At 35.2% G+C, this 17037-nt stretch overlaps 1 protein-coding gene across 1 annotated transcript in view; it reads left to right on the forward strand.

Annotated features, from left to right (window-relative positions):
- The window catches only part of LOC105555622 (dystrophin), a gene marked incomplete at its 3' end in the record, with an annotated part of 1920295 nt that overhangs the window by 804716 nt on the left and 1098542 nt on the right, over positions 1 to 17037 (forward strand). Inside the window, exon 30 of the mRNA XM_012002637.1 lies at positions 11814 to 11975. Within this exon, the coding sequence (XP_011858027.1) occupies positions 11814 to 11975 (162 nt within the window). The remainder of the gene's footprint in view (positions 1 to 11813; positions 11976 to 17037) is intronic.

Raw genomic sequence — 17037 nt, forward strand, 5'->3', positions numbered from 1 at the left:
CTTGTTCTACCATCAATTGTGTGAGTTACCTTGATTCTTGTTTTTAATAATGTTTTAAAATGCATCTTGTATTTTGAATGTAATTACTCTATTTTATAGCTACAGGAACTGAAAGAGTACATAGCCTTCACAAAAGGGTCTGTGGTAAATGTGTTTAATTTTTATTTTAATCACCATGAATCATGGGTTTTTTTCTTTGTAAGTAGTAATTCCATTATTTTTAGATATAATTTACCCTACTTCAATCAATAATGATTCCTTGGACAGTCACATTTACTTTTCCAAAATATTATATAAAACAGTTAAATTTTTTTGTCTGTCTGTATGCCTAGTATAGGATATTAGCATTTTTGGGGTCCAGACACAAAGGGACATGCAAACACACATATATACTTGCATGTATTTATATATACATGTATATAAGCACATATATATACATATCATATGCTGCATTTTAATATATGATTAATATTTAAGTATTAAATACTCACTCTAGACAAATTACGTTTGCTCTTGGAGGGCTTTAATGTATTTCTGAATGAGCGTTAACACATCCAATTAATGGTATCTTGAAATTTGTCATAATTTGATAGTTATTTCTTCTAAAGTTGGAATAGCTCTTCTCCAAGGGCCTACCAAAAAAAACCAATAAAGTTGTAATAGCAAAAGAGGGAGTTAATACATAAAGGAAAAACATTAAGGCCTAAAAACTAATCAGTTGTAAAAGCTAAATCAGTAGTATGGATTGGTAAAGTAGCATTTTAGGGATAAATTTTTGGAGTGAAATTTCTCTTTTAAGTTTATCTATGTACCTTTTCAGAAAAGTTCCTGAAGTTTATATCTTTATTTTAATGAAACTTGTCAATAACTTTTACTTATCTGCCATGCTTGACAATTAATAGTTAATTTCTATAACACAAAATACTGTTCTGAAGGTAAATATTCATCTCTCTCTTTCATCTTTTTACCACTCTCAACTTCTTTAAAATCACTTTCTTTGCAAGCTACTTCATAGATTCTTGAGATTGAATAATCAAATCTGTTATTTATTATTCAGGCCAAATTTCTAACAATGTTTATTTTTTTAAAAAAGATAAATGGGAAAGGGAATGTTAAACAACATTTATTTGCATTGTATTCTAGTGTCCCTATATGGAATAAGGAATAAAAATATTTTCCAAGTTCATCAAGCTGTCTTTTAAATCATAGAATGCATATATTCATTAGTAATTTTCCATTGAAAGTATCCAATAAAATTGGAGAATTTTCTTACTGTTTCTACCTCACTGCGTTTCATGTATTCTGATCAGCATTAATACCAATTTCATAGCATTCTATCATTTGCTCTTTTTTGCTGTGAACCCAACTGATTGCATTTTCTTACCTGTTATTTTGTTGTTGTTATTTGAGGCATCTTTTCTTTCTAACTTTAGTCTTCATAGACCTTCTCAATTTCAGCTCATCATCAAAATTACACAGATAGAAGGGTATAGGGACTTTAGTGTACACATATCCCCTTTTGACTCTGTCTGATTTTCTAATTTAGTAGATTTTGATTGAGGCTGAGAACTGTATTTGGAAAAGTTCATTCTGATTATTATTCAGGTTTGTAAATCCTAGTCCAGATAGAGCTTTATCAGCACATGTATAAGGTCCACTTTGCTAAGGTACATTATGTGTTAGATTCATTCCCACTGTGGACCACTAATTTATTCTTGCCCATCCACTGCTCATGACAGATAGATCTCTATATTCCAGAAATGAACCTCAACAACTAAACCAAGCAGAAGAAAAAGTGGTTTTCCTTCAGAGCCACAGTTCCCTGCTGGAGTAGAATGAACACTTTCTAGGAAACTGCAGCAAATTTTTCATGACATGGAAAGGGCATCACTAGGGTCCTCATTACACGTTACCTCTCTCCCTCACCCAAACCATGATGTTGACAGAACAGATATTTCCTGTGGGGAAGATGCTAAGCAGTCCTGCGTGGCTGTAGGCGTTGTCCACATCTTAATCTTCAGCTATATCTGTTGTATAACAAGTTTAACAATCCTACAAGTTAAAGCCTCACACCAGAAACTTGTTTATTCCTCTCCCATGCCAAGTAATTCCAGCACAATGGGTTTCATCTATAGATGATGAGAAGATGCCATTGTGGGGTGGTGAGGACATAGAGAAGAGAGGAAGTTTGAAGCCAGTTTATTTCTATTTCAGCCAGCTTAGTGTATTGTAAGAACATTTTGTAGCAGATGACCCTAGTCTGTAACAAGGAATTGAGTGTAATGCATCATTCTGCTAGTGTTTATCCGTTCCCTATGCTCACATAAACACACGAGTCATCTTTTTGCACTCCCAACCCACTCCTAAAGCACTATAAAGAATGTTTAGAAAGCAGAAAGAAAAGCGGCTGTTCCATACACCTTGTTCCTGCTGTTCAAGGTGCACATCCCATCCAAATGAATCATATCGGAGCCAAAGATCCTGGCAGGAGCTCTCTCTTACAAAACTGCAGTCTTGTCTATCCTAACAACTTGGAGCACAAAATATTAGAAAACCTTGTAATAACCTTAGGACAAAACAGTGTAGATATTGACTGAGCTAGACCTGAGGACTTTTTCAATGTAGTGTGGATAAGTAAGATGACAGGAAACCATAAGCAAACTGTGCCTTGCCCATCAACTTCTCCAGAGCCATGACAATCATCTGGAGTATTTGTGATAAATATTGTTAATCTTCATGTATTTGGGTAGGACGAAAAAGGACCGGTCGTCCCAGACATTCCAGGAGAGAGGAACATTTTTCCAGTTTCTCTGATACAATTTCAAGTTTGAACCAATATGAATTACAATTGACCACAGAGGCTAGCAAAATCCATAGCACTTTAGTTCAAGAGAACCTGAACACTGGCCTTAGACTATTATGAGCCTACATCACAGTAGAAGGAATCCAGCAGAGCTCTCTAATACACATCAGAAAAACACCATTTCTAGTTATCAAGGCTGTATTTTCACACTGCTTGACTGAAGATTGGAAACTGTTTTATTCATAGGCAACCTGTGTGGCCATCCTTACCTGGTCTATAAAAGGAAGTGTGATGGATTTGCTTCCCACACATCATGTTAAGTCCAGAAAGCCAGAGATGCTGTGTTGAGTTTCTATCCTGAGAGTCTGAATTCCTAAGTAGAGGGACTAACTAGTTCCAAGGGTTCTTTCACTCTGAGATCTTTGTTACGCTACTGTACTGACCGGATATCACTGCCCTTATTTAAGAGGAGTATCAACTGGCTAGTTCATCTACGTCACAAGGACTAGTTTGCTCACAACCACCAACCTATCTGCAATTGGCCTCAGTATGCTCTCTCTCACTTGGGTACTTCTGTGCTTGGCTAATTAACCTATACCACTCGACTTAGAAGCACCAGCTACATTTTTTCTAATTTTGACTTCTCATCTTTTCCCTGCCTATAATTTGCATTAGGAGAGTCACTGCATTCGTGGCTTCCTGAGACAATAAGAGGAGCAATTGTCAGAAATCAATCAATTTGTTCAGTGGCTGTATTTTGTTTGTTTATTCCTGACCATCATTTATTGCTTTATGTTACAACTTGATTTTAACCCCAGATTTGGACTTTTGTCTCATATATAGACTTTATATACATGTGGTCTCAATCCTAACCAAGTCATCCCTGGAATCTGATTCTGTCTCACTATTCCATATCAGGAGAGAGTGACTTTAATATTTTAATTATTTCCTGTATCAATAAATTATTCACTGCCTAAAGTTTAGACTTTAATAATATGAACACATGTGTAGTCAAAGAGTACCTCGCCACTTGGCCAGAAAAATTTCACTGACTTAGGGTGGCTCCTGAAGTTACCTTGAGAAAGCTTGGATCTGATGAATCCTGTAGACTTATTTTATGTTTACTGAGTAATGCTTCACTCACTTTCTTTTTGAAACTTAAATAGAGCATCAGTTTGCTCCTGTCGGGGCAGAAGACCAATTTCACTTGTCTACCCGTGAAGATAAATGGATGCAGCAAGAATCCAGAAATGTCTTAGATATATTACCATGTAGCTCATTGACCATTCTATCAATGCTCTACTTGAAAGTGACGGCTATCTAATGACAAGTTCCACTGATAAAATGATTCCCAAACATTACTTTCAAGTGTGCTTCCTTCAGAGGTCACAGAAGAACTTCAGTGACCTGCTAAAACCTAAAACAGATGAAGTTCCGATTAACCATGACACCAACAGTTATCACATTTATATTCTTTCCTGACAAAGAAAATTATAGGAGCTCCATGCACATGGCTTTTGGGTTTTCCCCCAGGTGTGTTCAAACCTAGTGACATTAACAAAACATAAATCTAGAAGCCTCTCGTGAATAATGTAACCTTCTTTATTTTATATTTAAAAGATATGTATTCAAACATGTACACATCTTTGTAATTATTTATAGCCTACATCCCTATTAAATACATTAACAAATATGCCACAGGAAAAACCACTGTACCAGAGCCCCTCACAAGAGTTACATTTAAAGTGGGTTAAAGCAACACGGTTTTAATTTACTTCGTCTTTCGTGTCTTTCGTGTCTTTCGTGTCACAGAGTGTGAGACCTCCTTTAGGAAAAAAATAGGACAAAGTAATTTGAACACAGAGCAACAAAGTGAATCTTATGATGAGCTATGAGCATTGGTAAATTATTCTTTCTGTTGTAAATTATCCTCTTCTCCCTCTGCTTTTCTCTTAATCTCCATTTAATTCCCTTTTCAAAATCCTACCTCTATTCTTTTTGAAAAACATTTTATTAAGCTGGTATAAGCATATCTAGACATCTAGAAATTTTTATATAACTTTTAAAGGATCTATTAACATCATACAAAGTTATGGAAAATAAAGTGTTCATAGCTAATCAATCTCAAAGAGATCCAAGTGTACAATACAATGTGTGCCTCAAGTGTCAGCTTCTTTAAGGCTGTCATCTTGCCAGTTCTAAACAACTAAAAATTGCAAGAACCAATTTCTGAGGCAAATAGAACATTCTTAGTGGTCCTTAAATAATTCCTGATACTTTTATGGCGTGCTTCTTTAAAATTATGCTTTAGAAATTTAAATTGTTTGTTCAGCAAAGTTATCAATCAGTAGGCAAGTTGCTGCATTTGACAGGAGCAATAGTACTCACATGGATTATTTATATTCATGTATGTTGGTAGATGGATATAAAACATGTGATTTGCTAGCAGTTGTATGAGACAAAAGCATCAACATATCTTTCTTAGCTTTTCAATCATGTGATACTACTATAATACTCCATTTTTCACAGATGTTTCTTAAGTTCTTCTTTATCCTTCATACCTTCCATAAACCATTTTCTATCTTCTTCTGGCCCACATTCTAGATGTTCTGGATGTCTGTCATTTTTCTTTGCCTTTGCTTCATTTGAGCAAGTGCTGAATTGATGGACTGTGTTAGTAGTTTGATGCATGGTTTGAGCCAGATAGATCAGAAACAGGAAATGCTTTTAGATCATCCAGATAGATGGCACCATGAATAGACCCGATTGCTTTCTGGCCTCTGAGGTAATAAAGACTTAAATGTAATTGGGTTCAGCTTAAAATCTCAATGTCATATTTAATTTAATATTCTTCCTTGTTTCCAGCTCAAGCTTAAGCCATGGTCTAAAAGACTTGCTCTGGAAGGGAAGCGTGGTTAGATTCCACCTTACACCACCACTGCCTTATTTATTTTCTTTCTTAACTCGGCTTCAGTTATATTATTCTCTAATGTCCTGGGAAGCAGGAATTAAGGAAAACAGGCAAATGTCTTCTGTTAACTAGCTATTTGTAGTATTGAGTTTATGATTTATGAGTCGTGTGTGTGTGTGTAACAGAGATACAAACATTGGGTTTATTTGGAGTGCAAGTATGCGATCTTTAAGAAGTCATGCAGACGCTCTTTTGTTTTCCCATCTTTAACAAGGAAAGTATGCTCTATAAAAACATCTTCAAGCCTCTGGATCCTGAGGTACTCTTGCTCCATAGAAGAGTGTTCCTGGTAGACAGCTCAAACATGGCTGTCTTCTTCCATGTTCACTTCACCTATTGAGAAACGTTTGCCACACCAAGCACTGGGAAGTACAGGCTGCCCCCTCTCTTCACTGTATCATATATAATTAATTTTTTACCTGTCAAGTAGGCATAGAATTTCTGAAGCAGACATCTTCAGAAGCAGAGTTGGTGATTAGGTGTCATCCCCATCTACTCTGGACTCCCAGACCCTGCGATCAGTGATCTTGGAGCTCCACTTAACTTGCTTGGGGCAAAAAGGTCGAAGTACCATCTTTTATTCCCCCTTAAGGCATAAACAGAGGGAGCCATCCCTACTGTCCCTCTGGGCCATGAATTCAGCAAGGCAATGATTCTCTCTAAAACCTTCAGAGAGTTTTAGTGTAAGTAGGTATGGTGGAACAACAAAGGCAGGGCCAGTTTTCCCAGCTTTTTGGTAAGCCCTTTGCTATGTCCTGCTATTTCCATCGCTTAGAATGAGAGAGACTTATTACTTGTTATTTTCAGTTTAAGACTATAGCCAGAATTCTAAGACAACACATAGAATTCAGTGTATTCATAACCATAGTGACAGTTTCAGGCTTGCTCTTAAGTTAAATAGAAGAGTTAGGAGGAAATAGTTTATAAAAAATGGTATACACCCACCAACATGATTCATTTGAATTGTGTATTCTTGTTACTTGGCACTTGAACAAATTGCAACCTCTTAGTAGGTGAAAAAGAAACACTAAAAGGAAGCAGTTTCACCCGTTGTTTGGTTCACTAAAGTTGAGACTCTGGGAAAGAAAGCTTAATTGGTAAAGTCTGTGAAGTGAAGCGTGGTTGTCAAATGGAGATTAATGTCTTCTCATGGGTCTCCACTTAAGTTTCTGAAGAGAAGATTGAGTAGGATTTGGTTTTAGCACGTCTCTTACAGGACTCCTATCCCAAGACACTTTCTAAAAAATAAAACATATTCCATATTGCTCTACTCTCTGCAAGGTAGGGACAGTCAGGTTGGAGCCAATTAATGCACTACCCTGAGCAGAAACTTCAAAACTTTGTCGTTGCTTTGCTTTATTTGAATTTGAATTTGGGATTTAGTTTTCTTTAGTTCATTTGCTACTAAAATCATTCAAAAAAATGAGGGCTTTATTTTGACATTGGCGAAAATCCTTTACTCAGAAGAAAAAATTTAAAACTGTTGGAAATTGAAATGTTTCACATGTCTAAATCACAATGATGACTACTTAAATACAAAGAATAAATGTCTCCTATTACGAGATGATCGCAAACAGTGCACCCACATTCTTAATCCATTTGCAGTCATAAGCTTACCCATCACCTCGTGAATGAAGTAAAATTGCTTTTTGTATTGAGTTTAATAAGTATAGTATAGGATACATAGCTCCTTTAATGAATGCAGTTTTTTGTAAAATGTTATTAAATGATTTTTTTTTTCTAATTTGGCTTTTTAAAGCATGCGTTCATTGTTAAATACATTTTTTGGTTTCAATATTTGGTTTTTTATTTCACATGAAGAATTTTTTCTTCCAGAGTTTCTTAGACATGCTACACTTTGATTTATGTATTTGTAATGTTGTGGCACAAAGGTTAGTACATTATTTTAAAAAGGGAAATGTGATGAACTGTCAATTCATTGTAGAGATGACTTTCCATTGCCAGCAAAACTCATTACACTCTTAAAATTTTTTCCTAAACTTATTTTATATTTCATGGTACTTTAAAGATACAAAATAATTTGTGTTAATTTTACTTAGTTTTAATTTTCTTTGAAAACTGGATTAAAATATATTATGTGTTTTTTTTGGTAACCATTACTAGGATTGTTTTCTATTTTTATATTTTTGTCATTGATGGCCAGTTATTAAGAGATCATCTTTCTAACTTATATTTGCTGTTTCTGCCTGCCTAGCTACATAATTCCTCTTACTGCTAAGTGGATTAGCTAAAGACATGAAATAACATTTTAAAACAATAGTTTAACAGTATTCTGGAACAATAACAAAAATCAGATTATGGTTCAAGACTTTCTACGAACTTCATTCAATGAGACAGCACAGGTCAAGCGGGCAGAAAGTCATAGAAAATTCATAAGCCTAAAAAAATAAAATAAAAATAAAAAGAAAATTCATAAGCCTGACATTCCATCAGGGTGTGCCTAATTAGATGTTTAGAAATAGGCAGCGTATGCCATGACTAGTTGAAAGAATTCTGCAAGCTTGGATTGACATCAGGTCTTTTCACTGACTGAGATAATCAAGGAATCTGTGTAAATCAGCCTTTCTTATTGACTGTCAGGCCAGGAAAGGAACCAACCCACCCGAAGTCAACTCTGCCATCATTTCTTAAGCCACACTGTTCCTTTCAGCCCATAGAATCTCATGAATAGACAAAGTTAGGTTTCTAAAAATAATTTTGAGGCTAGATATGTGGTTTAATGTTATTCTATATTACATCCTATACAATTAAAATCTACAGATGTGCCTTGTAGAGTACAATGTTTTTCCCTTTAGCCAGAGGAAGGACCAAATTTAAATAATACCTGACTAGGCAATTACTACATGCTGTGATTGGAAGTTATCTCTAACCACCTGCCACAGTGCTGAAATTTTTATCATTAGAGATCCATTTCTTTGGAAGAGCTCTGGGTAGGCTGCAGCCAGTCTCCTCTAAAATAGAGGCTCTAATTATAGCCATGAACCCTGTTATCTGAATTAGTAAATTACCTGATATAAATTTTAGTTGAAATTTTGACTGAGAATAAAAGGAAGCTATGTTTGAATTGGAATATAGGGCAAAGCCTCAGTCAACAATCTTGGTTACAGTATTTTAATAGAAATAGATTAAAATGTTCTCCAAATAATGTCCCATCCCCATTCTGACACTTTTAATACAAAAACAGGTAGATTTATTCTCCAAAAGATACGTCTCTGAGCAGTGGTGACCTTTGCTTTCAGCTTCCTCTGTAAATCCATTTTTGTCTTTGACTATTTGAAGTTTTCTGTTTTTCTCATTAAAATTTCTCCTTGTGCTTTTCATTCAGTCATAAAGCTGTTGGGCTTTATTCTAGAAACTGATATTGAGCAATGAGCAAGACAGCCATAATCCCTGACCTCATTAGAATTGATAGTCTAAAGTAAATGCAGACCATTAATGGGAGATTAAATATGGTCTGGTACATGATAAGACACATACAAAGTGCAAGAAAAAACATAATGTCATGTGAGGGAATGCATAAATAGCTTAACTTAGCCATCCCATAACATATTCATATATTAAAACATCATGTTACATGCTCTAACTTAATACAATTTTTACTTGTCAAATCAAAAAAAATACAAAATTCAAAGAACATGTAAGAATTACCTCCCTGAATTTAGAAGGTTGCCAGAGGTAGCCACTTGGAAGAGATGTCCACTAGATTCAGAAGATAAATGTAAATTAGCCAATAAAAGGAAGTCAGAATTGAGATTATTCCAGTAAAAAGGAACAGCATGTTTAAGGCCAAGAATCAAGAGGGCCACAATGTAGGTTGGCAAATAAAAAATAAAATTTACGTATAGCTAGAGCAGGGAGTAAAAGACACCAGCAGGACTTAATCATGAAGGGACTTTAAAGCCACGTTAAGGATAAAGCTTTTGGCTCGGTGCGATGTATCACACCTGTAATCCCAGCACTTTGGGAGGCCGAGGCGGGTAGATCACCTGAGGTCAGGAGTTTGAGACCAGTCTGGCCAACGTGGTGAAACCATGTCTCTACTAAAAATACAAAAATTAGGCGGGCATGTTGGCAGGCACCTGTAATCCCAGCTACTTGAGAGGCTGAGGCAGGAGAATCGCTTGAACCTGGGAGGTGGAGGTTGTAGTGAGCTGACATTGTGCTACTGCACTCCAGCCTGGGTGACAGAGACTCCATCTCCATCTCAATAAATAAATAAAGCTTTTATTTGAAGGATAGCAAAGAATCACTAGAGAAGTTTAGACAGGAAGTCATAATTTCATTATTGAGAGAACACTTTACAGGTGGGAAGTGGCAGAGTAAAAAGGCAATGAAGAAACTGGTACCACATTTGAGGTATGATATAGTAACAATTTTCACTTGATGAAAGACAATGGAGAGAGAAAAGAATGGAATCAAGAACTATTTAGAAAGTATAATAAATAATTAGTAATTGACTGATTAGATGCAACATGATGAAGGACATGATAGAGGAAGTAGAAATATCTAGAATTACGTCAAATGAAGGCAATCATTATTTGTATTTCGCCGAAACAGAAATAAATACAGAGAAGGAGGAAAAGCAAGTTGGGGAGTTGAGAATTAGGTGAGAAGAGGATATGCAAGGAGTTCATATTTGGGAGTGTTAGCTTTTGGTGTTTGTAGAATATTCATGAGGAGATATCCAATAGGGTGAGATAACATGCAAGTATGAAGATCGAGGGGAAATCTGGACTTGAGAGATGCAGAGTTGAGAGGTGCCAGAATGTGAGGAGGAATTGAAGTTAAAGGTATGGGTAGAATGAGAAGAAAGGAAAGCCTAGGACAAAATCTTAATGGAGTCAAAATTTGTGGTACAGGGAGAAGTACTGGGAAAGCCTTCCCTCTTCCTGCAGCATCACTAAACTTCCCGTTCTTTTCACTTAGTCTAGATGCCTTTAACTGTATTTTTACTTGGACAACGCTGTGTTATAGGTTGGCTTCATGGAAGAATAATGACATCACTAATATTTTTAAAGCTTAAGAACCAACATATATAGTATTTATGTAATATCTAATATTCTATATATAATATTAAAACCAAGATCATCTTAAAACCTCAATCATGCTCTGTGGGAAAGAAAGTTATATTGTAACAGATAATCACACCTATACATTGTATATTAAGGAAATGTATTTTAAATGACACATAACTTAATTCCCAATAAGTTGCCTGCCCTGTTTCTTTTATAACTACTCTGTTAAAGGTGAACAGATCCTTGAAGGGAGACTTTCCAATCTGTTCAGCATGCTATTTATATTTGAAAATTGTTGAATTATCCTAATCATACTTATAGTAACAATCAAGATTAATTGCAGCTATATTAGGATTACTTATTATTTTTTCTACTTCAGCAGTAACACAAATCCAATTGTACAAACAATTTCCATAATCCAAATTGTGAAAGAAAGTAGGGAGAAAAATGATCATGCAAAGCTGGTTGAAATAGTTTTCAAAATCAATCTTTAACCAGACTGTTATCTAAAATTCTGTTTTTGACAAGGAGCTAATTCTGAACAGATTGTACATGTGCCTCACTGGTGGAAGTAGATTATCTGTCTTGAATTGGATTGTGATGACGATGACCCTATTCTAAGCAAACCAAATCTCTTGAACTATATAATGAGATCAGGAGGAACATTCGACCTGAGAAATACAGATTGCAATGACAGAGATGATTTTGCTAATTTTTTTTTCCAGCCTCTTTCCTTAATGTACGTGATATTGTGATTTATTTTCATGCAGAGATCCCTGATCCTATAGTTTTGTTTGCTATTTATTTTTCTCCTTCACAATTTTTTTTTTCTTTTTTTTTTTTTAATCAGCAGAGCTGAATGAGTGCCAGGAAGTTGCGAAGTCTATCTTACAAAAAGGTGATTGTGGAAGAGTCTAGAATCTTCTTTTATTGTGCAGCAGGATTACAGAAAAGCTATCAAGAGTAAACATTTAACTGATACACTCTTATTCCTTCTCTTTAGGCTGTAAGGAGGCAAAAGTTGCTTGAACAGAGCATCCAGTCTGCCCAGGAGATCGAAAAATCCTTACACTTAATTCAGGAGTCCCTCACATTCATTGACAAGCAGTTGACAGCTTATATTGCAGACAAGGTGGACGCAGCTCAAATGCCTCAGGAAGCCCAGGCAAGTACATCTGGGAATCAGCTTCCGTTCTTTTGTTTTTATTACGTGAACAAAATGTTGCAGAGTTTCTAACTTTAAACGTATTCAACTAGTTTTCCAGGGGGTTGTTTTGATTCACTGATTTGACTATTTGGAGGTAGGTAGGAAGAAAAAGGGGTCTAGATCACTAGTCTAAGATTTATTTTTTTAAGCATGTAATGGAGGAATTTGAAATAAAGACAATTCAAAGACAGGAGCAATACGTTCTGGTGTTTCTGACTTCAAGCTATACTAAAAGCTAGAGGAAAACCATAGGAAAGTAAATGGTAAAGAAAATACTTTTTTGCCGGTTGTGGTGGCTCACGCTTGTAATCCCAGCCCTTTGGGAGGCCAAGGCCTGCAGATCACGAGGTCAGGAGTTTGAGACCAGCCTGGCCAACATGGTGAAACCCCGTCTCTACTAAAAATACAAAAATTAACTGGTTGTGGTGGCGGGCGCCTGTAATCCCAGCTACTCGGAAGGCTCAGGCAGGAGAATCGCTTGAACCCGGGAGGCGGAGGTTGCAGTGAGCCGAGATCACAGCACTGTATTCCAGCCTGGAACAGAGCGAGACTTTTTTATTTTCTTAAAAAAAAATATATATTTTTTATGGCACTGTTGAAAATCAGTCTCAAACATTTTATTATAAACTCATCATTGAGTTTAGTCACATGGTCTATATTGTTTTATAAAAATGTCTTAGTTACAAGCAGTTAGTAACACAAAATTATCAATATAAATTTGCACCTCAGTTATTAATGCTCATGCTCAGAATAGCTACATGCACACACTCCCATGCTTCATTCAAACCAAAATATAAAACGTGTTTACCTGTTTTTCTTTTTCTAGAATGAGAATTAAAATAGTGATGAAAATAAATCTAAGTGGACTTTTCAGTGAGTAAATTATAGGTCATAACTAAATTTACACTCACTGTAAGAAGTATTTTAAAAATGCTATTCTCATTTTTTAATTAACATTTAAACATATGTGAAGTTATAGGTATTATTTATTCAAATGTCTTTAGGGTTGTGTGGTAGCAATTAATTTAGCTGCTTTTCAAATCTTGTGTACATGTTGTAAACCCAGTCACCAAGTACATGCTATGATGTGAGGAGCACTAGAAGGTTAGCTGCAAATCTCAAAGCCTTCTCCCCACCAGTTAGTGAAGAGGCGTGAAGTTCTTCACTTTAAAATCAATTTGGGGGTGAAATATTAGATTTGTAGATCATGGTTACAATGCAACGACAGTTAATGAATCACAGTTAATAGGTGCCCCGGGTGTCAGCATACACAATAGCATGATTTAATTTACCATATGGTCTAAGTTTGACCAAGAATGTCCCTGATAATACGTGGCAGAGTATAGGTAGTTTTGATAGGCTTAAAAAGTCCAGGGAATATGGTTTCCTTGTGGAATGCTATACCATTGCAATAGGGGATGAAGAAAGAGAGTTTTGGGGAGAATCCTGATGATAAAATCCTCATAGTTTTTCACTGGGCAACAAGAGTAAATACTGTAGTAGAAGTGAGGAATAATAGTAAATATATTGAGGATTCAAGTTTTATTTTGTCTTGATATATAATGATTGTACATATTTTAGAGGGTAAGTGTGATATGTTGATACATACCTACTCCAGTATATACATTTTTCAAACTTACACAAGCCAGGTTCTCTATCATTAACTATTCCTGAGTCTGTCCCAGTTTGAGTCATAATGAAAAAGGTTTTTTGATACGTAATATTTATACATATTTCTGGGTACAACATTTATGTAATATTTTCTTACATGCATAGAATGTGTAACGATCAAGTCAGAGTATTTAGCGTATCCACCACAGGCAGGGTTTAGTAAAATGCATATAGGAATGAGTGATTGTTCCTGAATTGAGAAGAACTACATGATTATAAATGAAATTCAGAGTAGAACTGCTTTCATTTAAACTAATGACATGAGTTTTGAAGGAATGTTTGATTAAAAATGCTCGTGACTTTCTGAATGGAATTAAGGAAAATTTTGAGCAGTATGAATATTAGACATTAATATTGCAAATTAGTACTTTAAAATGCATAAAGAACTACATTGTGACAGACTTGTAGAATGAAATTATGAGTAGCAAATTTGATAGGCAAAGCTATTATACTATTGTCTTTGAAGGAGAATTGGAGCTTTTAGGGCAAAACATCTTTAGTTGAAAAGGTTGTGATAAGGGGCACTGTGTGTTTTTTCTTATTTAGAAATGGATTCAGGATTCTATAAACATTACTAGTTTTTAATCACAAAACGTTTTGTTTGGTTTTTCTAAAAAAAACTACAGTAAAAGTGTTATTAACTACATCAGTAGAAAAGTACTTGCAAACAGCAGAACACAGATAAATTATGAAATTTCAGATCTTCTTGAAGAAAGAGATTTTTGGGTATTCAGCTCATATCCATTTTCCATGCATTTCAGGTCGTACCTGCATTACCAACATAGTTCTTGACATTGTGTCTCCCCAATGGTAATACATAATATTGGAAAATACAAGCCATCTGAAAGCTATTAAAACATTCTTCTGCTCCAAGGTTTTATTTTAATACGGCAGTAAGTGAATTGTTTTCTAGAACAGAGTTCTCAAGTACTCAGATTTGCTTCAAGGATTATATTTCCTAAAAAGCAACTCGAAATTCCCATGAAATAGAGAGTCAGAAGTTAGATAGTGAAATAACATAAGCACAGTGTGTAAGATGAAGGATCCACTAAGAATGCCACCAAAATGACATTTTAAATATAGAAAGAGATGGTATAGATAGAAAGAGAGAGAGAGAGATGAAAGAAAGAAAGAAAAGAATAGGGGCTAACTTTAATGCATCATATTAACAAAGATATGTTTCTATAAATTTACATTTAAAGATAAAGTTATTGCTAATTAAAATATTAGTACACTATAATTTCTCTTTTCATAAATGGTATAGTTAGCTTAATTCATCACTGAGAAGCAGGAAAAAATGTACGATGTTACCATATTTAGTCTTTGAAATATATGTCAGATTCTCTGTCATATACTGGTCACACAGATTTGTTGGTGTCTGACTCCACCGTGTGGTGCACTGAGAGTTTTGCTACTTAATTTGAAACTGTTAGAGCATTATTTTTTCTGCATTTTAAGATCGTTTGAGATCTTCAGGTATAAAAGCTATTGCATTAAGGAAATGCATAACATATGTATAACTTTCTGACAACCATACCCTTGTTATATATAAAAGTAGATGTAGATCAGGATACTTCTTTACATTCACATTTGCATTTATTGCCATAGGAAAGAAAAGAGCTGCTCACTTCCTTAGCATGTTAATTGATCAGTTATTTCTCATGATTGGAAAACTGAGCCCTCCGATTTTGAATTGGACTTAAAATTATTTGACTTATTTTAGTGACATGAGCTTACTTACAGAAGCAAAACTTAACCTTTTAGAAAATCTGCGTGCTGCAAAGATATAAGAGCATGTGTTGACCTAGGAGTATTTTATTTCAAAACATAACACTTAGCCAAATCACAGGCTTAAATTATATGACCACAGCATCAAACTACCCAGTGTCCGCTCATTTAATGAGAAGTTTTATTAAAATACAAAATTAAGAAAAGATGTGTTGAAAGAGAATAAAGCAAATTGGGAAAACTCTTCTAGATATGGAAATATATCTTAGAAAACAGAAACTTTAGAACTATTTCCAAAGTACTCTGATTAAAAACATAACAACTTATGAGTATTCCTTGGAAACAATTTAAAAAATAAAATCACCAAATTGTATAACTGCAAAGAAACACGTGGAACAAATTTAGTCATTTACTGCTCAATTTTTCAGAACTATGTATTGAAGCACAGAGTTTTAGTTTTGGCACCTAAAATCCTAGAGCAGAAGTCTAAGTAACCATGCTGAACCCCAGAGCAATCAAATCAAAATCTATAGGTGAATTTGGTCTTCAGAATTTTTGGAAACTTTTTCTCTCATTCTAATGTGTAGCTAAGTTTGAGGATGGCTTTGGATGGTTCCTTACTAGTACTGAGTAAATTGTTCCGGAGTATTTTTCATATAACATTTTCTATCACTCTTTTATAAAGATTCTCTTCTATAACTGTGTCAGCATTTCAATGGGAGGGAGTCCGAGTGGCAATCAAACTACTGGTGACATTCTCTCCTATTTTGATTTTTTCCTGTAATGGAAAATGGGTGATGGAAGAAAATATAGCTGAGAGCTATCGCACAAATTTTAATTTAGGCAAATAGAATGTTCAATATAGATGTTTGAGGCTGAACTCAGCTTGGCTTTCTTCAATTCGTTTTTTTCTAACCACATTTGTTAACATGCCAATTAACTTGCATATGGCTCTTAATCATTTTAGGGGACAGTGACGACTATGTATAAACAGCTACTGAAATGTCTTGTAATTTTTTAAATTACAAAGATACTTTCACATACATTTTTTTTTCCTTTCCCACTAATTTCAGTTTTGAATCTTTGATATGTAAGAACAACCCAACATGGGTACCTGTTGAAAGTCACCATGTCATTATGTGTTGATGAACATTTTGTAGAGGAGACCATGGCCCTGTTGCTTAGATTACTGCAAGCAACAGCAGAGTTGCCCAGCAGTGGCTCCACTATCTTTACTATTCTATTTGCTTTTTCCCAAAGAATTCTGATCTCATTTTTTAAATTTTTATTTATTTATCTATTTTATTTTATTATACTTTAAGTTCTAGGGTACATGTGCACAACGTGCAGGTTTGTTACATATGTCTACTTGTGCCATGTTGGTGTGCTGCACCTATCAACTCGTCATTTATGTCAGGCATAACTCCCAATGCCATCCCTCCCCACTCTCCCCTCCCCATAATAGGCCCCGGAGTGTGATGTTCCCCTTTCAGAGTCCAAGTGATCTCATTGTTCAATTCCCACCTATGAGTGAGAACATGTGGTGGTTGGTTTTCTGTTCTTGTGATAGTTTCCTGAGAATGATGGTTTCCAGCTGCATCCATGTCCCTACAAAGGACAC

This window comes from Mandrillus leucophaeus, unplaced genomic scaffold, assembly GCF_000951045.1.
Source record: "Mandrillus leucophaeus isolate KB7577 unplaced genomic scaffold, Mleu.le_1.0 Scaffold692, whole genome shotgun sequence".
NCBI lineage: Eukaryota > Metazoa > Chordata > Mammalia > Primates > Cercopithecidae > Mandrillus > Mandrillus leucophaeus.